The sequence below is a fragment of the Mytilus trossulus genome, chromosome 14, assembly GCF_036588685.1.
Source record: "Mytilus trossulus isolate FHL-02 chromosome 14, PNRI_Mtr1.1.1.hap1, whole genome shotgun sequence".
Lineage (NCBI taxonomy): Eukaryota > Metazoa > Mollusca > Bivalvia > Mytilida > Mytilidae > Mytilus > Mytilus trossulus.
The window spans coordinates 16,838,601-16,866,231 of record NC_086386.1 but is presented as its reverse complement, the minus strand read 5'-3'; the positions used below and the strand labels follow the sequence as shown (position 1 = coordinate 16,866,231).

General features: G+C 33.1%; 1 protein-coding gene across 1 annotated transcript; it reads left to right on the top strand.

The window, feature by feature from the left end:
• The first annotated feature begins 3,447 nt into the window (after window positions 1-3,447).
• On the top strand, window positions 3,448-11,700 carry LOC134695904 (homeobox protein CHOX-CAD-like). The gene is made up of 2 exons (XM_063557387.1): window positions 3,448-4,166; window positions 9,650-11,700. The coding sequence occupies exons 1-2, from the start codon at window positions 3,662-3,664 to the stop codon at window positions 10,150-10,152; spliced, it is 1,008 nt and encodes a 335-aa protein (XP_063413457.1). The 5' UTR covers window positions 3,448-3,661; the 3' UTR covers window positions 10,153-11,700.
• Window positions 11,701-27,631: the final 15,931 nt, after the last annotated feature.

The following is a 27,631-nucleotide window of genomic DNA, read 5'->3' as shown; positions in this document are numbered from 1 at the left end:
TACGGAAGACTTGGCCAATCCTAAATATTTTGATTTAAAGATTTTAATATTCAATTTTGCAGTGGTCATCAAAGACTTAATAAGAGAATCTTATCATAATATAAAGACGTTTTCACTTCCACGTTTATAGAACAGAGAAGTTCAATTCGTTTGTAATTTTTTTAAATAAAGTTTCTTGTATTTGGAAATCACCATTCATTCAAATAATTAAAGTGTTTTAACTTTAAATCGCTTTGAATTTGAAGAGATTGATAAGCATACATCAAATTGATTTGAAATCTTTTTGTTTTAATAACCATGCAAAATAAATACAGTTAACATTCTTTGGTAATGACTACTTGTATAAACAACGTTACCTTATAACATGTCTGTCTATTTACAGGGCTATTCTGAATAAGTCAATCCCTCCATGAGCTAGGTCGACTTTCCTATGTCCGATACCGCCACCATTGAGCAGCTGAATGTAACTGAATTATTCGCGTTGATGAAGGAATGAGAATTACATAAAAAAATCACTACACGATATCCAAGTTTGTTAAAAAAAAAATTGTTAATGTTAATGATATTATGCATTAAGCTTTAGTTCTAAGCAATCAGCTAACACATAGGCATTAAGTTATTGCTAAAATTTCCAGGCACTAAGCTTATATTTCCGGAAGTCTGATGAAGAATATTCAATCGGCAGCAGTCCTTTTGCGCCAATTACTCACGGTTTTTCAGGGGTATTATTTGCGCCAAATGTTCTTTTCCAAATGTATCAATTGCGCCAGAATTCGGAGTTCATTTGAGCCAATTTACCTGTACACATATCTGTCATAAATATATATTTATTCTTATTTTTTGGCTTAAAAAGTATCATATGTTCGGAGATTTTTCACCATGTAGATGAACATCTGAAGAGAAATGACTTGAAATGCATTAGACAGTCCATGTACAGAGGGAGAAGAAAACTTATTGCTTTGCTGAATATTTAATACAAGATATGACAAAAGAGAAGTTGATGACACCATGCGTATGGGCTGAAACTAACAACCGCGTAGACGTATACGTATCAGTAATGGAGCATAAGCATTCCACAAGAATTACATTAAACTGTATATGCATTTCATCCTTCTATTTTTGTGTTTTTTTGGACAATAAATAAACTCATCATAGATACAGTGAAGTTACAACTTACTACATACAATAATTTGAGAAGTATACCAAGCAGCAGCAGTAAGAAGAAGATATGTTTCAGAAAAGGAAACATTTGCCGTGTAATCAGCCGGTTCTAAGTCAGGTTGAAGGTGGAGGGAAGTCATTTTCTTCTAATTGGTGCAATCGTATGTTATATTTTTAGCGCAAATGATACATGCAATTTTTAACAGGGTTGCGCAAACGTAGCATGGGAGAAAAAAGTTGTGGAGCAAAAGGACGTATTTTTGGCGTAAACGGATTTCTCCCATTCAATCTGAGTTAAATTTGAGATTTATTTTTTATCTTCGAAATACATGTATATTCGGGGAGTAATATTCTAACAACTACATGTTCCAAAAAAAATAATATACATTTGGTTTGAAAAAATATATTCAATGTGTCGTTGGTTTAACATGTGCATTGAATATTTCTAAATACAATGAATATGTATAGTGCTTCATGGCATCAGTCAGTTTTAATATACTATACATGTATAAATATTAATAGTTGTACTAGTGGGTCCCAGCTGAAAATATGAAGAGAGTGGATATTGTTTACAGCACAGTAGCAAACCGGTGCATTTTGTACCAAAAAGATATTAGTTGCTCAACATGTTGATTCATTCAAATGTAATAACAAGGAGAATGTAGAACTTTTTTTATATTTAGTTTTCTTCAATTTTAACAACAAAAAGATAATCATGAAATGGAACTTTAAAAATTGGTAAATTTTTACCATTCTGGTATATTCTGTATTGTGTCACGGTTGCATTTTCATTTCAAATATAAACCCACGTCTGCTCCAGCTTTCTACTATCTCATAGTGTTCATAACAAACTGTTATATATAAACAAATCTGTAGAGAACAACTTTTTTACGACTTTGTGTAAAATCCATGGAAGCAGGAACTTATTTAGAAAAAAAATGTGTCCAATTCGCCTGTATTTATGATTTGTACTAAATATTATCTCATGTCTTTATTTGTTTGACCTTATGGTTATCTTTTCATCTTTAGGGGGAATAATTTATCGTTTTGCCTTATCCATATCGTCTAGGGCAGAGAACTCTATACATGTGTGCTATAGTTATTTCAGTATATGGTAATTATATTTACCTTTCTCTGACCAATGTTCTCTACGCATCTTATACATGGCATCTCTCTCATCTTAAGGGCGCAAGACACAGTTTTGATCCCGTGTTTAAATTTTGATAATAATTTCCATGCAGACTATGTTTATCTGATTAAATGGAATATGTAATAAAAAATATACCTTCAAGAGCTACTTTTTGAGTAAAATGAGGTAGAAATTTGGTATATTTGCTCAAAATTCTGATTTGTGGCCGTATTTTCTACATAACTTTTTTTAGTTTTAAGATAAACACAAATATTTGTTTGTTAAATAATTTGTATATTCTGTGTTTTATAAGTATTCTAATTACACATTTTTTATTCTGAAATAACTCATATTTATCAATTGTTCATGAATGGAGAAAAAAAAACCCATCATTTTTGCTGTATTTTTATCAAATTTAAAAAAAAATTGCACTATTTACGTTTTCATGAAAATTGGCACACATAATCTCCTCGCGTAATCAAACCAAACGTCATTTAAAAAAAGGGGGGGTCAAGTAGAATTTTTTGTTATTGTTGAAAAGTTACGTTTGCTGAACTACTTTAAGTTAACGCTTTAATACATGTTATTCATACTAGTTAAAAGTGTTTGAAGACAGTCACTGTGATTTAACTTTTTTTTTTATTTATTAATAAAATTGGAAAATAATATTTTTTCATCTAATAAATTTTTTACAAAGGCGGAACTATATACAAATTAAAAAAAAAACCACTACTATATCGAATATTTTTTACTAGTTTTAACCAAGGATTTGTATAGTTAGACTATACACATCATAGTCTAACTATACAAATCCTTGTTTTAACCCACTTTAAAATTTCCAAATTATATGTCTCTGTCATGGTCAAACAATATAATTAATAATTTAACAGTAATTAAATAAATACTATTTTTTAAATCATTTAACAGTATTTAAGTAATATGTGACACGGTCATGACAAAAAAATAACGGTTTGGATTTTGTTATTAATTGTTTAAGTCTTGGTTAATAGGGTATATTGCCGAAAATTATATCAGGAATTTGTTCCAGATCAAAGAAATTCCGGTCAAGTACGATATGGCCGTTAGGTGTTTATCCAATGAAACAGTGCTATATAATGAGGAAGGCGTGGTTTATTCTACTATGACATTTTATATCCATAAACTTCTTGTGTATCAATAAAACTGACAACATTCAAATTTCAGGTAATAATAAATTGAAAATGAGGAAAGTCTGCAATTGATTTACCTGTCAAATATCCATCTATTTCGAGGAACAGTTTTTTGCCGTGTTTTAGTGAATTTCCAATTTTGTGCGATTCGAACGAACTTATTTTAAAAATTTGTATGGACAGATAGTATTTTGATTGTACTATGGTTTTGTGTCAGGAGACACCTTCAAATTCAATGTATCAGACTAGAACATCACCCCCAGCTAACTACAATTTCGGACATTTTCCAGGATACGTTGGACAAAATGGACATTATGCTGCTCAACCGCATGGATTTGAACAGTTTAACATTGACCCATCATCGGCCTTTCAACAGGCTCAGTGTTATCCTATGTATGGCCCAGGTATGACGCGCCCAGAAGAATGGAATGGGACGGGAAATATGAACTATTCGCCAATGAACAATGCAACTGGTACTGTCAGTCCGCATTCCATGAACGCTATGTATCAATACAGGAACGATTATGTCCAGACTCACTGCGGCAATGGAAACATGAATAATATGTCTACGTCACCACAGCCCACGGGGTCCCCTACTACATCAACTGGGTCCAGTGGGAGCAATGGCTCACCTTCCAACAAACAGATAAGACCCCCGTATGATTGGATGAAGAAAACCTCCTATGTTCCAACGGGTCCACAACCAGGTGAGTTGGACAATTATAAGAAAGTTCCTTCTTACACATATTTCCTTCTTACACATATTTGTTTCAGCAGTTTAGATATATTAAAGGATTTTTTCTCTCCACTTTCTGCAAGAATTTGTGTTTCTTGTTAAACCCTCATCAAAACGAAAATTATCCCTGTTTTTTGTTTACAAAAGTACTAATTCAACTCTGTTATTTACCCTTAAAATTTGTGTTATTTCGTAAAGATGGAAACAAAAACGGATTTCGAAAGATTTATTTGTTGGTATAGAAATACACAAATAAGGCTGACCGGTGTTCATACCTTGGAACTACTGATTTTATATATCAAAGAAAATGTTTGGCTTTGTAAGCGTTTAAACAGTTGAACCAGTTTTTGGTTCATTTATACTCAAAGTATTTTTATAGTATGATTTATAAATATCTCTTTGAGTGGACGAGTTCCACAATTGAATTTTTTTTATTAAAAACAAAATTATTATTATTATTATTATTATTATTATTATTATTATTATTATTATTATTATTATTATTATTATTAACAGGGTGCATATAAGTTGCCATGCAGTGTCTTAGGTTTTTATATTTGTAATATTAGCCGCTTTACGTTAAGCACGTTAAGTATACAACTGTAAATATAGGCAAGACGAAAACAAAAATTGAAATAATTCGGTGGTGTATTCGTTCAAAAAAATGTCCATGGTGGTATCTTAGGGCTATTTTGTTCATCTGCGAATGGATGTGTCTTAACTTGAAATACATAAAACTAACCTAAAATAATTTTGAAAGTGGTCGACTTTTTTTTTAGATGTTTATTTTGAATTTTCATACATTTAACATATAGAATTTTTGCAATTGTGTGTTTTGGTATTGTTTATATGTATTTTAAGCATGCCTCACACCTTCATGGGTTGTTTAAAACGAATAAAGATCCATAATGGCATTGTAATTTAGCCAATGATACTAATAGAAATTAAATCAAACATGTGCATACCAAAAGCTTATATACAATCTTCAAAATTAAAGTTTCAACCGAGAGAAGAAAAAAATATATCCCCCCTTCTTTTACATAAAAACCCCGTAATATTTAAAAAGGGTTGGATATTTTGAGCAAGTAACGCTGTACTCTTCCTTGGTTTGGGAAATTGTCCGAGAATAATTTCACATATGATGTGCTGTAGTATAATACGCGCTCTGAATGAACAAGCATGCAATTATGAACATTTATATATTTATTATAGCTTTAGAGCTTTCTGTTTTGTGTGAGCCAAGGCTCCGTGTTGAAGACCGTTCTTTGACCTATAATGGTTTACTTTTACAAATTGTGACTTGGATGGAGAGTTGTCTCATTGACACTCATACCACATCTTCTTATATATATATTTGATCAAACGAAAATTTTGCAATATTTGCGGCCAGAGATTCCTTGGAGAAGGTCCATGGTCTATATCATAGATCACCTATCATCGCACTTGGAGCTTTGAATATTTTGTAATCAAAGAATGACTTAAATCTATCAATAATGTTTTTCAAAAGAGAATTTTGATTTGATAAAACAGATTAAGTGATATGTTCCCGTTTAAATTTATTTCATTAATATCAAAAGAAGGTGTCGGTGGGATAACCAATTGCCTTTTAAACTATTATTATTTCTGATAGGAAGTCGTGAAAATTTGGAACATCAATCTTTGTGGTGCTTAGTCTTATCCGCCACGCGACGATTTATTTGCCTTAAATAAGTTCTCTCTGAACAATTGTCAATTCATGTAATACTTTTGAACGGGCTGAAAGGATTTGAAATTGAACCCCCTTTAGAATTTTCCCTTCAGTATTTCGTTGGTGGTGATACAATTATTCAGGTTTCTATGTAAAAAGATTTTTTTTCTCAGCCAATATTTATTCTGTCTGCAGAAGGTACACCATCTGCCAATATTAGAGAACCAATATCAAAATCTGTCAGATTAATCAGTCCAAATTCAAGTTTAATGAAAATTTAAATGTTACATATATCAAACTATTTATGTCGTTTTTGGATTAAAATTGAGATTTAAAAAATAAATAAATTCAGATTTACGAGACCAAATGAACGTGAATTAACTATGTATCAAGTCGGACAAACACACTTATTACACTCAAAAGGATGCACTGCAAATTCTATAAATTTCTGTAACATTTATTGCAAAACAGAGAATGTGGTTGTCCATTAAAAAAAATCTTGAACTGGTCAGTTTTCCGGATAATGAAAAAAAAATTTATTCCGGAAAAAAAGGTTTATGTACGTCATAAGAATTCTACCGATTCCGAATTTTAAACAGAAATTATTTTACTGCTTTTAAGAGGAGACAAACTTATTTAGAATAAACATAACCGATTTTCTTCAACGGGATCATGAAAAAGATGGAATAAGCCAAAAGTCTATATTATAACAATTCTCAAATAAAGGTTCTCCGTATCGTTGAACTTTGAACCACAGAAAACTACAATAAATGTATTATGAATAACCAAAATGTTTACTAATGTGTAAATTAAATACAAGAGTGTTATTTACTTTTGTACTGGTAATCGAATTAACTTGATTTTGTCGGGTCTATTACGTTGTTTGGTGATATCCGTACATCAAAGCCGCGTAGAAATTCGCACCCATTTGTCACATACGGTACAGTTACGTACATTGGAAGACCTACATGAGAGAAAATAACCAAATGAAACCGATTAAGTCGTAATTGTCCGGAAAGTTTTGAAATACAAATGAACATTTATCTGCAATAAAACTGATTTTTATGATTTTATTCTTAATTTTTTTAGGGTCTTCGATTATTTGTTTACATAAACCGTCAATAAAAATTAAATTTACGGTACATATTTTATGATGACAAATTTTAAGACCATAAACATAGACGGGGAAAGAGAATGCTTTCATGCCTTCACGGTTCATTAGTTATAAAATCTCCCAAAAATTAAATAATTCAATTAGTTGAAATGACCATGATGACATAAGAAAACGGATTCGTTGTAGGTGGTAAATTGAAAACAAATTAGAATAGATAAACTAATTTACTAAAATGGATTTTGTGGTTTTCAAATTCTGATGAAACAAAAATTACATATATTTACATAACTTAGTATAATAAGTTTTAGTCGTAACAGAAAAGAAGTTAGGATATTAGAAAAAAAATATATATAAAAGAGAAAACTGCATTGTACGTCATTGTATACTAAAAGATCAAGTAAAACACACTGATTTAATTCTCTTAAAATAATATTGTCAACCAAATTCTTTTTTTCAAAACGAAGCTTTACATTTGATAAACCAATGATAGGTTCGGTGCGTGTTTTTTCTGAAAGGGTACGCATTTGGTTATATTGGGTTGTGCCAACAAATAAAGCCGAATAATGTTGTTATCAAACTTTTATGATCAAGTTGCTTTTTATTTGACGGAAAAAATGCACCAAAGGTCATATGAAGACTAAACTAAAAGTATAGACAGCCATGTGCAAACCCAAATATTGAAAACAGAAATATGCATGTCAGGTTCACAGAGTGCTTAAAGAAAGCAAGCGTTTTCAGGAATAAAGCAGAAAGAATTTAGGAATCTTTATTTTATATTAATAAATTACAAGAAAAACGGGGCGACGTAAAAGAAAATGATATCATAGTCTTTGATTACGCATGGGGGATATCTTTTGATTTATTTATACTAAACCGAGTACCTCGGTATATATCTTACACAAACAGATAGAAAATCAATCGAACTCGCACCTCAACAAATTAGAAAATAGTCTGGACAATGAATTTCTGATTAAATTGTTTGATGAAAGCAATTTACACCTGTTTTTATCAGATAATTGCGCAATTTCTACGGAGATTATCAACTTAGGGACGAGTAAAAGTTCATTGTTACCAAGAGTCTAGTACGATTAGCATGACTGTGTCAATCGTTTTGTAATATTCCGCAATGAAAAAAATATTTACAAGGGATAGAGACAAATGTTGTTAAAAATGGAGCATCGGAGATAGAAATTCATATTTTATTTATTCAAAATAAGGGAAAGCTTTTTTTCTGGCTTGTCATTATGAAATTATTTTCAAACACTAGCTTAGAAGTGTAACATTCACCACTTTATTATTCAAATGATTTAATTCATTGGAAAACAAAAACGCCAATCTTGTTCCAATTTATTTATTATCAAATAAAAGAATTATTAGCACGAGGTTGATTTAGAAAATATATTAAACGTTTCACGGTACACGATTGATTTAATTATATTTGTTTTACAAAATATACCAAAATCATAGCTGATTTGTCTTTTGGGCGTGTTGTGAAGCATTTAAAGGGGGAGGTTAAATGTTAACTAACTAAGAAGAAAAAAAAGAACAAAATAAAAAACAATGATATAGAAATAAAACAGAAATAAAAGTTATTGTATGACAATGGACAATAGACATCTCTCTGTTTGTTTTGCCATTCGGCTCTTGAAATGAATGTTAATGACTCTTTATGTTCGACGAACATGGATACTAACTTAGACCGTGTCTGCTTTTCAATTTGATTTGCTCCAAACTTATGAAAAATTCTAGCCAGTCAGAAAGACGAATTCAAAAGAATAGAAAAAACACCGAGCAATAAATTAAAAGGCATTATAATTTTGACACCAATCTAACATTAACACCATTATAGGCAATTGAATCTTTCTAACTTACTTCACTTGATTGTTTTATCAAATGGTTCATTTTTGAACTAAAAAAAAACATAAAGGGCATACAAATCCCCGAAATATTCCCGTATTTTCCAAACGGTATCTCTAAATATTCATGGCGTGTTTTTTTATGTATATAAACCCGACCATCAAAGACATACCTGAAACCGGACGTAAAACTATGATATATTTTACGATGGACAATATTCATCAATAATAATGTAATAACCGTTTGTTTTCTCCTCTGTACATTAAAATTATAATGATCCATTCGACTCTAAAGAATCTTGGTATTTTACACCGTTACAGAAAGAGCTAATTCTGATATTCACAAGATATTTTTATGGCTATTTTGTGATTAAAACATTGGCTCAAATTCTTGACTATCTTATACTAGTACTATCTATAATACAGTTTAAGATTTTTAACGAAACATCATACCAGCAGGTACCCTAAAAGGTATTAGAAAAACTGGTGCCACAAAAGCAGAATAAAATCTTGGTCAAAAGATATGTTAAACTGTCCCGATATAGTGATAGATACAAAAATTGTATATTACAGAAAGACACAACAAGAAAATACTGAGGCACACAATGGTTTACGTCAGTGTATCTGGTCTTGACTTATGCCAATATGGGCATGTAAGTGTGTGTTATTTCACAACACACAGAAACCGACACTGAAATTAACCATTTGTTGTCTCTAAAAAGTTAGCGTTCTATAAAGGAAAAAACATTAACAATGTATAGAAATATATTCTTATTTCTATTTTATTTCTTTTACAGGAAAGACCAGAACCAAAGATAAATATCGGGTTGTTTACAGTGACCATCAGCGTTTAGAACTGGAGAAAGAGTTCCATTACAGTCGTTATATAACAATTCGTCGAAAGGCCGAACTTGCTCAAAACCTAGGCTTGTCAGAGAGACAAGTTAAAATATGGTTTCAAAATCGCAGAGCAAAAGAGCGGAAACAGAATAAAAAAAGAGGTGATGATATCAAAATAGAAGAATATCACAATGAAACTTCCGGTCACATTCCCAACATGCAGCACCAAGTTCACAGCTCACAGACACCCACAATGCAGCAGGTTACAATAAAACAAGATCCTATTGACGATTATCCGGGTCCTCACGTGACGATGCAAATACCAATGTCCGATCCATCCGATAATCACGTGTCAACATCTCCCATTCAGACTCCTCATCACATGACAAGCTCAGTTTCGGACACTATGACAAACATTAAAGTAGACACCGGAGAACCTCCGAATGTTATTCAATCATAAAGATATTGTATCATATTGAACGAAATTTGCTAAAATTCGAGCTCAGCTTCCAACATCTTGCCAGATTATTTTCATTTAACAAAGATGGCTATATGTGCACAGAGATTGAGTTTTGTTGCCATGACAAGACTGAGATTAATTAGAAATATGAAGGGGAGACAATTACATGAATAATTGTATAAAACATTGTTATGTTCTGTAAATAATATTCTATATTAAAACAATTAATGTTAAATTCAATTTAATATTGAGATCGACAATAATAATAAAGAAAATACACGAAATACAAATGTGTGAACAATAAATTTGCCATAGATATGAAAACTGTCGCCCAGTCTTATTTAATTGTCAACAAGTTGTATTTGTTTATACACTAGAAGTATATCGAATTTGTACAAGAGGTTCGAGTTGGAAATTTATTGTTTTATTACCGGGTCTAAATCTCTCCAGTTCATCAAAATTCTATCTTTTATTGCCCTCTTAAAACCGGAGATAAGCTAGGAACACATTTTAGAGTGCTATTCCAACATGACTTGGAGTATTTAACATATTCCACAAGGCTCTGGGATATCACCCGACTTCTTTGCACGATACGGCACTTTTGATAGTTTGATTTTATGGTGTTTATGTAAATCGATATTACCTAATTACAAATTCTTACGATAACAATTCCCGAAGCAAATGTAGGCTAAACTTTTTCGATAAAAATAGCAGAGAAATAGGAATAAAAGGATACGCAACGAAAAATGTCAGTGTTTTCAAGGAGCCTGTAATTCATTGGTTGTTCTTTGTTAATTATGTGAAGCCTGGGATCCGGCCCAATCTAGCTGCGCGTCGCAAGGATTAGCCAGGACCCCATGCAAAATTATGTGTTACATACTTGTTTTCAGTTCATTTTTGGTATTTTGTTGTTAGTTTTCTCGTTTTAATTGTTTTAAATTTGTCATTTCGGGGCCTTTTATAGCCGACTATGCAGTATGGCCTTACTCATTGCTGAAGGCTGTACAGTGACCTATAGTTATAAATTTGATCTCTTGAGAGTTGTCTCACTGGCATTATTTTTATATTGATGCTGTATACCAAAATACTGGCGTCATCAGGGAATTGCAGATAGAATCACAAAATGTCACGGTCCTGAAATAGATGACAAGCAAAAACAAACATTTGTTAGATAAGTAACAGAATCGTGACTTCATCAAATTTAACATTGCTTATACTGGATGCACAAATATAACTAAAAGTTTTGAAACATATGCTTATAAGAACTTACTAACTGGGTAGTGTTTTCCAATTTTCACTAAGGTAAGGTTGGTGTTTTTAAAAAATCTATTTCAAACGGGTGTATTTTTTTTCTCATTTTTTTCAACCGTCTACTGGGAGTTGTCAAGCATTATCCTTATTGTCCAATTCCAAGAAAATCTCCCCTTTTAAACGCAAAACCAACCAAGCACTCGCTTGATTTTAGAACATCCAAATACGAAATAAATGATGAATATTGATCTGTTTTATAGAGTTCTTATATCATTTCTCATGTTAAGCTATTACAGATTTTGTATAGAGATATATAACAAATTCAATAAACGGGTTAACAGATGTGCTTGTATCTTTTTTTTAACAAGATCGATTTCTATCCGACGAATCTCAGAATAGGAGGATACTGAATTGATATAGTACATACATGTAAATAGAGGCAGTTAGTTTGGTTTTTAATCTGTAATTGTCATATAAAAACAGGAAATGTGATATGATTGCAAATGAGACAACTCTCAACAAGAGACCAAAATGACACAGAAATTAAAGGTCACCGTACAGCCTTCGACAATAAACAAAGCCCCTATCGCATAGTCGGCTATAAAAGGTCCCGAAATGACAAAGTAAAACAATTCAAACGAAAAAACTAACGGCCTTATTTATATATTCTTGTTTCTGATAAAGAGGACTAGATTCACTTTCAAGTCCTTCAAGGTGAACAAAATAGTAAATGCAACAACAGTTTTAAGCTCTTCTTGTCCATATGACCAAGCGATCTAAACATTTCTGGTTTATGCCCATTATCATAAAAACTGTAATAGGTAGACAGAAGCTATAACAAGCAAGAAAATATTATATGTATTAAGTCAAGCATGGCCAAATTGCACTATAATGAACATTTTAACCAACTTTTGTGTTTTTAGGCAAATCATATAGTAGATAGAGAGAAACTGTAAAAGGGAAAATACATATCAACAATACTAAATCAACTAAAAAGAGTTTTTTGTCATGAATTAAATTATAGTCTACTATATTATGGGAAGTGGTCAATGAGGAAGATGCACATGAACCATTGTACGCTACACAAGTGCTTAAAAGCCTCCGTTTATATAGTTTAAAACTAAAATGTGAAATTTGATATGCACAATAACTATATGTCAGCCTGCAAGATTTTTTCTGTGAAAAACCATTAGCTTATTTTCAGATTACCGACTTTTGACCTCGGATTGTACCATTTTTTTTACAGGTGACCTTGTCCGTAGTAGGACATTCTGGTACAAAGTCCACTAAGAGAAAGACAAAGAAATAAAATCAAGCTTTCAATCGGTATAAATTATTGGGAAATTAACTGTTTAAAGTTTTCTTAACAAGACAATATCATCAGGAATCAGTAAACTTTTCCCTCAAACTACGCCGATTATTTGCTTGAGTTTACTTATTTTGGTTACTCGATTTTTCCCGAGTACCAGTATGTTATACCACAAAAAAAGTTACCTGTCGAAAAATTCAAAAATTTTGAGTCAAAAGTCTTGCAAACAGTATATTTTGTTGTTGACCTCAAAATGAAGTATTTACACATTTCGAATAAGAGTATTTCAACCAATATTGTAGTTATTGTTCCTCTCAACAAATTGTAGTTAGTTTCTGTCTCGTCACATACTGTTTTCATTATCCCTCTCTACAAATATTTTAATTACTGTCCTCTCTCCACAAATTTTGTATTACTTGACCCTCACCTCGCATATTGCAGTTATTGTCCCTCTCCACAAATAGTGTATGTATTGTTCCTTTCCAAACATATTGCAACTGTTTTTCGTCCGAACACATAATGTATATATAGATATTGGTCCTGTTCACAAATATTGTAGTTGCACTTCCACTCCACACGTATTGTAGTTATTGTCCTACTCAACAATACAGTGGAAAACATTTCATACTTCATAGAAAAAGAGCAACTGCACAAATATTGTAGTTATTGTCCCTCTCAATATTACAGTGCTGTCCTTCTCAACACTACAGTACTGTCTATCTCGACAATGTAATCTTGTCACTCTGCACACTACAGTTTTGTCACTCTTCACACTACAGTCTTGTAACTCTTCACACTACAGTCTTGTCACTTTTCACACTAAAGCCTGTCGCTTTCCACACAACAAGGGCGTTCCTTTCAATTCTATAGGTTTGTTACAATCCACACTTCATTGGTGTCCCTCTGAAAACGATAGTGTTGTTGTCTTAACACAACAGTCTTGTCCTTCTCCACACAACAGTGGCGTCTAGCCTTGTTAATTCCTCTCTACAGTGTTGTCACTCTCCACACTACAATGCTGTCCCTCTCCTAACTATAGCGTGGTCCCTATACACACTATTGTTGTCTCTCTACATTGTTGATACTCTCTACACAATGATGACCCTCTCCAGACTAAAGTGTTGTCATGCTCAAAACTACAATGATGTCCCTATCCACACTAGCGTTGTCTCTTTCAGCAGTGTTGCCACTCTCTACATTGTACTACAATGTTGTCCCTCTTCACACTACAGTGTCTGTACACTACATTGTTGTCACTCTCCACACTATAATGCTGTCCCTCCCCTCAATTATATGTTGTATACCTCACAACAGTGTTGTCATTCCCCACACTACAATGTTGTCCCTCTCCACAATACAGTGTCTGTACACTACAGTGTTGTCACTCTCCACACTATAATGCTGTCCCTCTCCTCATTTAGATGGTGTATACCTCTCAACAGTGTTGTCTTTCCCCAAACTACAATGATGTCCCTCTCCTCATTGTAGTGATGTATACCTCTCAACAGTTGTCCGTCTCCACATTACAGTGTTGTCACTCTCTACAGTGTAGTCATTCTCTACACTACAATTGTACCCCCTCCACACAAAAGTCCATCTGAACACTGCAGTGTTGTTATTTTCAAAATACAGTGCTGTCCCTCTCAAAACTATATTGCGGTCCCTATCCACAAAAGCGTTGTCTCTTTTAACAGTGTTTCCACTCTCTACATTGTTTTCCCTCTCCACACTACAATGTTACCCCCATCTGCACTACAGTGTCTGTACACTACAGTGCCTGTACACTACAGTGTTGTTAGTTTTCACAATACAGTGCTGACCCTCTCAAAACTATATTGTGGTCCCTATCCACAATAGCGTTGTCTCTTTCAACAGTGTTTCCACTCTCTACATTGTTTTCCCTTTCCACACTACAATGTTACCCCCATCTACACTACAGTGTCTGTACACTACAGTGTTGTCATTCTCCACACTATAATTCTGTCCATCTCCCCATTATTAGTGTTGCATACCTCTCACCAGTACAATACTGTCCCTCTGGATCCTCATTTAAGTGTTGTATACTCCTCAACAGTGTTGCCATTTATTACAGTGTTGTCCCCCTCCACACTACAATGTTGTCGCTCTACACACCACAGTGTTTTCACTTTCCACACTACATTGTCACTTTCTGCACTACAATATTACCCCATCCACAATACATTGTTGTCCATCTGCACACTACAGTGTTTGGTAATCTTCACAATACAGTGTTTTCCCTCTCCATACTATAGTTTGGTCCCTATAGCAATACTAGTGTTGTCTCTCTCAATATTGTTTCCACTCTCCACACTACAATGCCGTCCTTCTTTACATTTTGGTATTTTCCCTATCCACACTAGTGTTGTCTCTCTCAAAAGAGTTGCCATTCTCTACAGTGTTGTCATGCTCAAAACTACAATGCTGTCCCTCTCAACATTATAGTGTGGTCCCTATCCACACTAGTGTTGTCTCTTTCAGCAGTGATGCCACTCTCTACATTGAACTACAATGTTGTCCCTCTTCACACTACAGTGTCTGTACACTACAGTGTTGTCACTCTCCACACTATAATGCTGTCCCTCTCCTCATTTAGATGTTGTATACCTCACAACAGTGTTGTCATTCCCCACACTACAATGTTGTCCCTCTGTACACTACAGTGTTGTCACTCTCCACACTATAATGCTGTCCATCTCCTCATTTAGATGTTGTATACCTCTCAACAGTGTTGTCATTCCCCTCACTACAATGTTGTCCCTCTCTACACTACAGTGTCTGTACACTACAGTGTTGTCACTCTCCACACTACAATGATGTCCCTCTCCTCATTGAAGTGATGTATACCTCTCAACAGTGTTGTCTTTCCCCACACTACAATGATGTCCCTCTCCTCATTGAAGTGATGTATACCTCTCAACAGTGTTGTCTTTCCCCACACTATAATGATGTCCCTCTCCTCATTGAAGTGATGTATACCTCTCAACAGTGTTGTCTTTCCCCACACTACAATGATGTCCCTCTCCTCATTGAAGTGATGTATATCTCTCAACAGTGTTGTCATTCTTTACAGTGTTGTTCCTCTACACACTAAAAAGCTGCCCCTCGACACTACAGTGTTGTCGCTCTACACATAACAGTGTTTTCACTTTTCACACTACCGTGCTGTCCCTCTCCATACTACAGTTATGTCACTCTTCTCACTACAGTGCCAATTTCCACACTTCGATGTTGTCCGTCACCACACTACAGTGTTGTCATTCTCTGCACTACAATTGTACCCCCTCCACACAAAAGTCCATCTGAACACTGCAGTGTTTTTAGTTTTCACAATACAGTGCTGACCCTCTCAAAACTATAGTGTGGTCCCTATCCACAATAGCGTTGTCTCTTTTAACAGTGTTTCCACTCTCTACATTGTTTTCCCTCTCCACACTACAATGTTACCCCCATCTGCACTACAGTGTCTGTACACTACAGTGTTGTCATTCTCCACACTATAATTCTGTCCATCTCCCCATAATTAGTGTTGAATACCTCTCACCAGTACAATACTGTCCCTCTGGATCCTCATTTAAGTGTTGTATACTTCTCAACAGTGTTGCCATTTATTACAGTGTTGCCCCCTCCACACTACAATGTTGTCGCTCTACACACCACAGTGTTTTCACTTTCCACACTACAGTGTGTCACTATCTGCACTACAATATTACCCCTTCCACAATACATTGTTGTCCCTTTGCACACTACAGTGTTTGGTAATCTTCACAATACAGTGTTTTTCCTCTCCATACTATAGTTTGGTCCCTATAGCAATACTAGTGTTGTCTCTCTCAATATTGTTTCCACTCTCCACACTACAATGCCGTCCTTCTTTACATTTTGGTATTTTCCCTATCCACACTAGTGTTGTCTCTCTCAAAAGAGTTGCCACTCTCTACAGTGTTGTCCCTCTCTACAGTGCTGTCATGCTCAAAACTACAATGCTGTCCCTCTCCACACTATAGTGTTGTTCCTATCGTCACTAGTGTTTTCTCCTTCAGCAGTGTTGCCAATTTCTACATTGTTTTCCTCCCCATATTACAACGATGTCCCTCTCCACACTACAGTGTTGTTCCTCTCCACACTACAATGTTGCCAATCGACACTTCAGTGTTGTCGCTCCACACACCACAGTTTTTTTCACTCTTCTTTTTACCGTAATGTCGCTCTCCACACTTCAATATCATCACTCTTCTCACTACAGTGTTATTTCAGGGTTTCTCACACCCTTCCCATGCTTTAGTTATAGTGATACTGATATTTTTATAAACTAAATCCATTGGATGTGTACTGATTGATATTTTAGGCTGGGAAACATGCCTAATTCATTAGTTGTAGTGACGAAGCTTTTTGTAACAGCGTTCTCAAAACGATACTTTATTTCTTTTGTCATTTTATTTATTATTTTTTGTGTGATTTATGTCTGTCTTATAAGGAAGGTTATTTTTTCGTTTGATCTTTGCTTGTACTGTACACCATTGTCAAAAGTTGAATGCTCGCAAACTATTTAACGGTGCCACGTTCTATCATGTGCCTGTCTCAAGACAGAAGCCTTTAATTCTGTGTTATTTGTTGTTTGCTGTCATATTTGTTTTTCCGTTTATTGTTTGTAAATAAATAAAGCCGCCAGTTTTATCTTTTTCAATTGAATGAATTTAGGTTTTATCATAGCGGGGTCTTTCATTTTGCTTATTTTGTTGGTTTGACTCATAGTTGAAGGCAGCAATGTAACCTAAAGATGCATATATCTACGTTGATAACTGTCTTATTTGCAATCTTATTCTGATAGGTCAATTAAAGATATTAGACATTTGTGGGTTAATTTTGGAGTTAATGAGAAGGAAAAAAAGAGAAAAAACTAAAAAATCAACATAGACAATACCTGCTAAGTTTATTTAGTTTAAGTGAAGCAGGCTCCTTGCAAATACAAAATAAAAAAAACCAAAAAAACTCGACGTCTTCAAAATATTTTTATTATTTAAAACTAGCTTCCGCAATATCAAAATGACGAAAATTCTGATATTTTCAAATGTATGGCATATTTTGTAAGCAGACATTTAATCTTATTTGCACGGCTAAGCTTGCCCTTATATACGTGCATAATTATTGGAGAAAAAAATAATCAACTTAGTGACTTAAATACGAAGTAACACAACTATTTCATTCATATTGAAATAAAACAATATTCAAAACTGTAAAACAGTTTGTTAACTTGATGAAATATTGCCATTCAAATCTACAAAGAAAATATTTCTTTTATATAAAGCAATAACAAACATAATAAATCGAGAATCTAGTTATATTGGTGATATTACGGGCTATATATCCTTGGTAAGGTTAATTCCTTTAATTCCAGTAATTTATACGATTCTAAGCTAGTTTTTAGACTTTATGGTACGGAGGGTGTACTTTTTACAATATATCATAAACAGTTATAAAGTAATAGATGAGAATTTATGATATTAACATCAAAGAGAACGGGCTGTAATTTTCTCCTCTTATACCTGCCTTATAAAAGCATTTAGCAATTGCATTTTCATTTTCATAGGACAGACTTTCTTTAGAGCTGTTCAGTAGCTAGTATAAACTCAGTCTTCTCACAATTATAGTTTAAAATGGAGGAAGGTTTCTATCAATTTTTATAGGAATTAAGTTGATTCTAAAATGATAGGAAACTTGTCGTGCAAAAGTATCATTATTGTGCAGACGCTGTGTATTTATAAATCAGTGGGGAATTTTAATGTGCCTGAAAGAAGAAAGAAATTATATTCCAGTCAGTGTAAACGAATATCATAGCTAAATATATCCCAAACTGCATGTAAAGTCATAATTAAAGAAAATGGAATTACTTATGTGATGCGTGATATAAGCTGAATTTCAAAAATACACAGGAATTCCAGTATCTTTCAAAAGGGCTTTATTCCCGGCAATGCAAAGAAGTTGAATGCATTCATTGGGGATGAAGGCTTGAAATATATCTGTCTGGACTGTGTTGTCCAAGTTTGCCTAATTATCATTTAAGGATGTACGTCATTCCGTCATATCAGATTATCTGTAAATGTCATTATCCGAATCATAGCTCTGAAGCATAAATGTTCGAAATTCGGGCCAATCAGAGTAGTTTTATTCAAAGACCATAGAGTATCATGGATAGATTCTAATTAGTTTAGCATCGCCGCTACCATTAGCACAAGAAAAAGAGACAGGTTAGCGGCTGGGGATTACAGCTATAGAAGCCTGCTGCTAACTTCTACATCAATATGAATATATGAAAAAGATGGTTTTTTTTTTTTTGTGTGGTTATGATGCTGGCTTATTGAAGAATACACCGTAGCTCCTTATATTCATAAGCTTCGATATTGTCCCGATGGGATAAAGTTCAAACAATCAGAACCATTTGTCTCACGTTATGACAAGCTTTTTTTACAAGGAAGTAAAATTAAAATTAATTTTCGGTTTACACAAGTGTTTTACAAAGGAAATTAAAAGGGGAAGTTTGGATTGACATAAATGAGACAACAAAGCAATAACACAATAAAACAACAAGAAATGGCACCTAAATGTGAATATTTGTATATTGAATTAAGGGGTATAAGTAAATGAGACAGTCACCCAAATAACAAACAATCGAAAGAGATATAGAGGTCCGCATACAGTCTTCAGCTATTTCGAGCTATAAATCTCCCCGTTACTGAAAAAGTTAATAAGTTAAATAGACAAACATACAACTCTAAACAAATTTCTCAGACTTAAAAAGAAAAGAAACTATATGACTCTTGAATGCTATACATGTATATATATTATGTGACTTGGTTCATTAACTTTTTTATCTCTAGTTTTTGAAATTTCAACCCGATCTTTTGAAATCTCTATCGTTTTAGTACAAATAGAGAGGGCTTCTATAGTACATTCTGAAAATTGCCAAATTATAATCATTTTCCATTTAACCTTTGTATATGTTGAGACATTTGCTTTTGGTCGTCGATGACCTTCAGCTTTATTGATTTATCAATTGCTGCCTAACGGTTAGTGGGAAACGTATTCAGAAATATAACATGTAAATGAGAATGGAATACCCTGCATACTAGTATACCTGGAACGACATAATGAGACGGGATTTCTAGCTCATATCGCATTAGTCTTCAGGAACATACACAACCCTATACTTAAGACAAATGATTCTGTCTTCGAGCCGACTTGTCATGATGCATATCTCTTAATGCTGCGTACTAGAGGAACATCCTCAAATATCAGTTTAAAAGAGTTTGGTTTGACCCAGTCGACGATCAAACCCTGACTTCCGACACTCCAGTCGAGCAGGCTAAGTCAACCTAAAAGACCACAGAAGCGCTTAAGTTTCATTACAGTAAATCAAATGTTTCGACAAGTAACAGTATTTTGTCCATATAGTAGAATAAGACCACGGAAGAGCCCAGACACGTTTTTTTGGTAAAGACTTCTATCTTTAGGACAAAGACTACACTTGAGAAAAGTTCCCAAGATAACTTCAGAAGAAACAATGTCGGTTTGTTTATCTGTTTCACATTCGTCATATAATCAAACATAGGTGAAACACAGTAATAATTCATGAAATACTCAAAGTCAGACTTCAAGAGGGAAAACTAACATCGTAAATAATTTATGGTTATCATAAAACTCTCCGTGCGCCCAATTTATGGCTGGTTGTAATTTTGAAGTTGTTTTCTAATGAAACTATTGTTTGCACAATTTTATCATTTCAGAATATGTTGATACAGTTTTTAATGAACATACGAATGAACATGCTTTAGGAATTAATAACTATAAACTGGCAATGATTTTTTTTAACTACTTCTCGCTTTAGTCAATATCAAATTATCATTTACTAGGAATTAGATTTGGGATTTGCTGTGAGCCAAAAATATCATTTTTTTCTTAAGATTATTCTGTAAGAAGATACTTGCAAAATCGAGTAATATTTAAATTTCGAAAAGGAAATTTGTTTTGGCAGTGAAGAGAACACTGTTTGAGAAGACAGCAACTTTTTATATTTCTTCCGAAAATATAAGTATGGAATTCGAATGTATTGGTTAGATATATTTTTTTTGATTTTGGCAAGATCGAGGGGCTGAAGTTACAACTTAAACTGGCCAACCGCTGATTAATACTTCGTGTAGACATGAGCGAAACAGAAGCAGGGGTCCGGTTTACGAGCAAATAACTTAAGAAGCATTATGCACATCATACACACACATGTAATTCTCTAGCAGTTCCAATTTGTGAAAATGGTTCATTTTGTAAACATAATATTGTGCTTTTTGTACAAGATATTCCTACTTTGATTATTGAATTAATATATATTATGATATGATAATTTCGGGCAGAATCAATTTGCGCCAATTGCAGTTTTGAAAAGGTATTAATTGCGCCACTATCTTTTATTTTGATGGTATTAATTGCGCCAATAAATGAAATCACTGTGCTTAAACGGCCGTGGGTAACTTAAGTTACCCACATCCCAAGATGGAGCCGCCTGGCTTCGGTTAGGAAGTTTGCTCCTATATAATTACAATACCATGAAAACAAAAGAAATGTTCAGTAATTAAAAAGTTATATAAATCTTTTAGGGAAACTCTGCAATGTAAAACGTGGTTAGTTACTACAAAATAAACGAGTTCAGCGCGATTTGCCAAAACACTTATGATGTCCGTAACTTCAAAACAACTTGTCCGTAACTTTTTTCCTTATACCAATAGGGATGTCCGTAACTTTAGCTTGATGTCAGTAACTTTCAAAGAGGTAAATCCTTAGCAGAAATACAGATGAATCAGTCCAAACCTCTAAAGAAGATATGTATGATTTGATACCCGATCTTATTGAACCCCTGAGGTCAATGAAACTGTTAGAAGATATAAAATCTACCTTTATTACTATAATAAACTGACACATGTTCAATAATATAGACTTCCATCTACTCCTAGATATTGGCATTTTTTTTTCTCACAATCAACAACACATCGGTAAACGGACAGAAAGTCACAGGACAAAAAGTCACTGGACATAAAGTCACAAATTAGATAGGACAAAAAGTCACAGGACAAAAAGTCACAATTAATCCTTCGACAATTGTTTGAATATATAAAAGAAAGATCTTGAAATATTATCTTTTTATTACATCTATTCATTTTGAAGTGTAGGACATTGTTCATAAGCTTTGTTAAATAAAAAAATAGTAAATTTTAATCATTCAAAAATGATATTTCTTGGCACCATGAAGCCATTTAAGTACCATGTCATGATGACATCTTGTTTTCATAACAATTATTTGATCATTATTGATATTTATTGAATAATTTTTAATTACAAAGTTGCTTTAGGTTTAACACTTCAAGAAAAAAACAAAACTTTTATTTTTTAAATTATTTTTTCTTGCTTAAAGAAAAATATTCTAAAAACTAAATTGTGACTTTTTGTCCTGTGACTTTTTGTCCGTGACTTTTTGTCTGTGACTTTTTGTCCTGTGACTTTCTGTCCTACATTCACACTAGACATAGTAGAGACCATACCTTTTTGGCTAACAATTCAGAATTATTTAAAGGAAAGAATATCATTTTTTTCCGCCAAGGACTCATCAGTGAACAATCTATAAAGCTAGAAGAATGTTAGATAAATTTAGCCGTACCGTCAGATCCCGTTTTATCCCGGGAATAATTTTTTCAAATTAAACGGAAAATCCGTGACACTCTGGTTTACTTTTTCTCTTGTTTAGTTTGAAGCATATCGCTATTGTATAAATCTATGTAATAATTAAGGGGTTTGATAGTGTTTATTGTCCTTTAACTGTTGAAATTGTTAATCTTACAATTTTGAAAAAAAGTTACCCACATCCGAAAAAAAAGTTACGGACAGTATGATTATTTTTAACTTGTAAGTTACGGACATCTTATACATTTTTTAAAAGGTGGCCTTGCGCTAAGGTGAAGTCAAAATTAACGAATTTGAAGTGATGGTAGGTGATTTCTTTATTAAAAAATCCTATCAATACTTACATAGATCATGAAAAACGTTGCAAAAAGTACATTTCGTATCAACTGTCATCTCAACGAGTTTAGAGTCCGCCATCTTGGGCTGTGGGTAACTTAAGTTACCCACGGCCGTTTAAGCACAGTGGAAATGAAATAGCGCCACATTTACCTGTTAATATTTGGTTACCTATATCATACCTGTACATATTTTACCTATATCATACATGTACTACAATTAACCTTCCCACTTAAGATTTAACAGAACACTCATTAAATTAAAAAAAAAAACTCACACAAAAATAAATTGTTTAGCAATAATAGAATATTTTTTCACGAGTCAAGATGTCTGATCATACCCGGCATTCCAGAAAAAAGAGTGTGATAGAGGAAAACCGGTCATCATTGTTGTAGAACATAAATTCCGTCAGGCATTTGTAAAGAAAACTGGAGAAATAAAGTGGAGATGTACAATTAAGTCGTGTTGTGTTAAGTTATTCACAGATGATTCGTGTACAATTATTTTGAATAGAAAATTATATCATATTCATGAAACAAATGTCAAGAAATTAGAACGTCAAATTTTGAGAACTGCGGATAACTGCTGGTCCCAAGCCTGGATAAAGGAGGAGGGAAGTCAATCATTTAGTTGTTATATATAAATAATAATGAATAATTTTGGCGCAATTAGATAATTATTCTATTGGCGCCAATGATACCTATAGTTTTGAAAATAAGGTGGCGCAAAAGAAGTATTGGCGCAATTAAGTTGTGGCGCAAATGAGTTACTTTTTGGCGCAAAAAGATATCGCCCATAATTTCATGATCTGATATACCGTGAGACCTATGCAAATTCAAATATGAGACCTCCACTGATTGTATTCATTTTGTACTTGATATTCATATGATAGAGACAAAATCTTTTAATCAGTTTAATTGAGGTCTGGAGGTGGCATGTCAGTAAGTGCTAGTAGTCCTTTGTTAATTTATGCGTCGATGTGATTTTGTTTAGTTTCTTTCGTTACCTATTCGGACATCGGACTCGTACTTCCTTTGAACTGCGTTTTACTGTGCGTATAGCTGTGTTTTTTTTTTCTAAATTGGCTAGAGGTATAGGGGAGGGTTCAGATCTCAAAAACATGTTTAACCCCGCCGCATTTTTGCGCCTGTTACTGAACTAGTACGCATTTTTGATTAGGGGCAAGTTGAAGCACAATTCCGGGTGCGAGATTTTCTGATTTATACCATTCAACAGAAAGAGGGAATCACTTACATTACAAAAATAAAAACACTAGGCGAATTATACGTTTTAAAGTAGGCGGTATGATATTCTAGAACACCATTTTATAATTTAGGATCCGGATTCGTTTTTACCATCTAAATCATTTAAGTTTGAGTGATTTGTATACACGTTATTATGTTGTACTGTTCCACCACTAACTCAGGTTAGGGGACGCTTGGGATCCCAATAATATGTTCAACCCCGTCACATTCTGCATACTAGTATATGTGTCTGTGCGAAGTCATGAGCCTGTAATTCAGTTGTTGACTTGTCGTTTTTTGCTGTGTTACATACTTATTGTTCGTTTATCTTTTGTTCATAAGTAAGGCCGTTGGTATTCTAGTTTGAATTAACTTTATATATGTGATTTATGGGGCCTTTTATAGCTGACATGCGGTATTGGCTTTGCTCATTGTTGAAATCTGATGAACTTCATACGCTAATTTCTGTGTCATTAATTTGGTGTCTATTGGACAGTTGTCTCATTGGAAATCATACCACATCTTCTTTTTTTATACATACATGTAGATATCAAACGTATTCAATTAATAAACTTGAATAGTGAATAGTATAAAAAAAAAACCGCAGTTCACTATTTAAATTGAATAGTGAAAAGTGAAAAGTGAATAGTGAACGTAATTCAGCCCGGTGTAGGAACAAACCATGATCCCTTACATTTACGCCTAGATCACTCTATCTAAAGGGACTATTTTGAAAAACTGTTACTTATTTTATACGATGATTTACAAAATAATTCTTTCATTTTATATTCTTAGCGCCTTTTTATATATTTTTCTCTCTTTCTGGGAATGTAAAGCCTATAGTAGTTTTTATATACCCGTAACATGACACAGATTGAATTTATTTGATTTTTCATTGTTGAATTGTTATCCGATAGAAATAAAACAAAAGTTTACAAACCAAAGATTGTTATAAAAGGGAGACAACACAAATATACCTCTAATGACTATTGAGTAATCAAAGTACTGAATTACTGAACATCAGATGACCGCAAGTTCCTGTGGATGGTTCAACAAGTGAGGATAATGTACAGATATATTTTTTTTGCTGGGACAAGTTCGTGCGTGATTGACGAATGAATGAAAGGGGATTCGTTTTCATCGTAATATATATCATATTTTAGTGATACACATCAGTATACTCTGGTTTATAGTTATATATTATATTAATACTTGTATATAACAGTTATATGTTTATATTATTTTCATGCGTTTGTATATCATTCTACTGTAGAACTATATTATTTTGATAATAGTGCAGGCCAAGTGGATGTTGGACACGTCCATCAAAATGATGAGTATTCATTTAAGAAATGAATTTATAACAAGCGATAAGTAATGTTAGTTTGCACTTGGTGATGTCTACGTATTCATCATGTTTATAGATCGGTTAAAAACCCAAAACGAATATTACGTAATGGAAATCTAGACAATAGCAGTGCACTGGAAAGTCCTCACGGACATCCGCTGTAAAAATGGAAGCCATTATTGAAAACCAATTTTATCCACATAGATTCATTACGATCAGTATAAGAACGTTGTATTTTGAAAGACAAATGTGTCTTCTAGCTATTAAGCATCATATAAAATACTTGTGAAAACTTGTTCAATTTTAAACCATTTTCTCATTGGATGTCAAATAGAGTTTTCGAAAGTTAAAAAACACTTTAAACACGACTGGTACCACATGTGGAGCAGGATCTGCTTACCATTCCGGAGCACATGGGACCACCTCAGTGTTTGGTAAGGTTTGTGTTGTTGAGTCTTTAATTTTCTATGTTGTTTTTTGTATATAATATCGATAGTATGTTGATCTCATTCTTTTTGAGCCATGGCGTTGTCAAATTAATTGGACTCATTAGTTTGAATGTCCCTCTGGTATATTTCGCCTCTTTTTTTGTTTGTTAACTAAAATGATAATTTAAAAGTTCGAAGACGGAAAAGGGAACGAGCAGGGGTAGGGTAGATAAATTGTATAAAGAAAGGGGGTTACCAACGAAAATATTGTGAGGGTAGAACTTTAAAAAAAAACTGTTGAAAATTATTTACTCGAGTTATCGTTCGTATCACATATATAGTAAAAGGAGAATCTGCGACACCTATTGGTCACTGTCTATATTTCTCATAAATCGATGCAAGTACAAAGGTAAGACTACCCTATTCAGCATAAACAGGTCAGATAACGCAACCATATTAGATCAGTTTTGAGAATAATAAATTTTTGCAAGAATTTGCTTAACAATACCAACAAAATAAGCTTAAATATACCGATTTAGATGGTCAAACTGCCATTACAACTCGCTCAAGAAAAGCTAAAAATGATTTTGAACTTTTTATTAAGTTGGTTGTAAATAAGATGTAGTATAAAAGCAATATACACAACTCTCAACCAGAGACCAAATGGAATAGAAATTAACAACTATAAATCACCGTACTACCTTGAACTATGAGCAAAACCCATACCGCATAATCACCTACAAAAGGAAATGACAAATTTATTACAATTCAAATAAGCTAACTTACGAAAACAAACAGTAACAAACGATAACAACTGAATAACATGCTCCAGACTTGTGACAGGCACATGCAGAATGTTGCGGGGTTCAAAATGGCGAGTGTCCAACCTACCTCTAACCAGTGACAGGGTGTTACAGTACAAAATATGAACTAACTATCAAAATTAATTGAAAAGGGCTTAATATTTTTAAAAAAGAATACAAGTTAGTTTTCGAGATGCAGAAACTTTAGTAATTTTACGCTGATGATGATGTTTTAACGTGAGTCACGTGTCTAAAATGGGCGATGAAAAACACTTTTACGCGATGAACAAAGAAAGATAACTCAATTACATTCATAGCCTTTTCCTTTATTAGTTGTTTTTGATTCGTTTACCAAATAAACAATGTTACGTCAAGGATTTGTATAGTAACTATACAAATCATTGGTTACATTATGTTGCTAGCTTCTTTTCATTCACCGAAATTAAGTGTGTACCATTTTGGAATCAAAGAGTATGAAACAGAAAAAGGATAAGTATTTTACAAGTTTTTATCACGATCTTTTAAAGTGAATTATTTTGCAATTATATTGATTATCTATGAAATAATAAGTGGAACAATTTATTTTTATTAACTTTTAGATTTCGTGAATTATGATATAAAAAAATTTAGCAATTTATTAAATTTCTGTTTACCAAATCTATTATTAGTTTTAAATCTTTGTTTCTAAATTTGTTAATTCGTATACGATTTACTAGTAAAATTTTATATTGCCTTTCATTATTTTTTAAATTCTAAATAGAATAAGTTCCAGAGTGTATCATAGAGTTCATTACCACAAATTTTAAATTTTGAAATAACGAATTTTGTATATTTTTGCCGATATTTCACCAATGACTTAATATTTTATTTTAATTTAAGTGCATGAAAAAATATTAATTTTAAGCTAGAGTTACTTCTCTTTATTCACATAGTTGAAGCAATTTCCTTCGTAAATTATTTTCAAGGTTCACTAAATTTAGATGTTTGCCGTTCTTTGGAAATTGATAATATACATG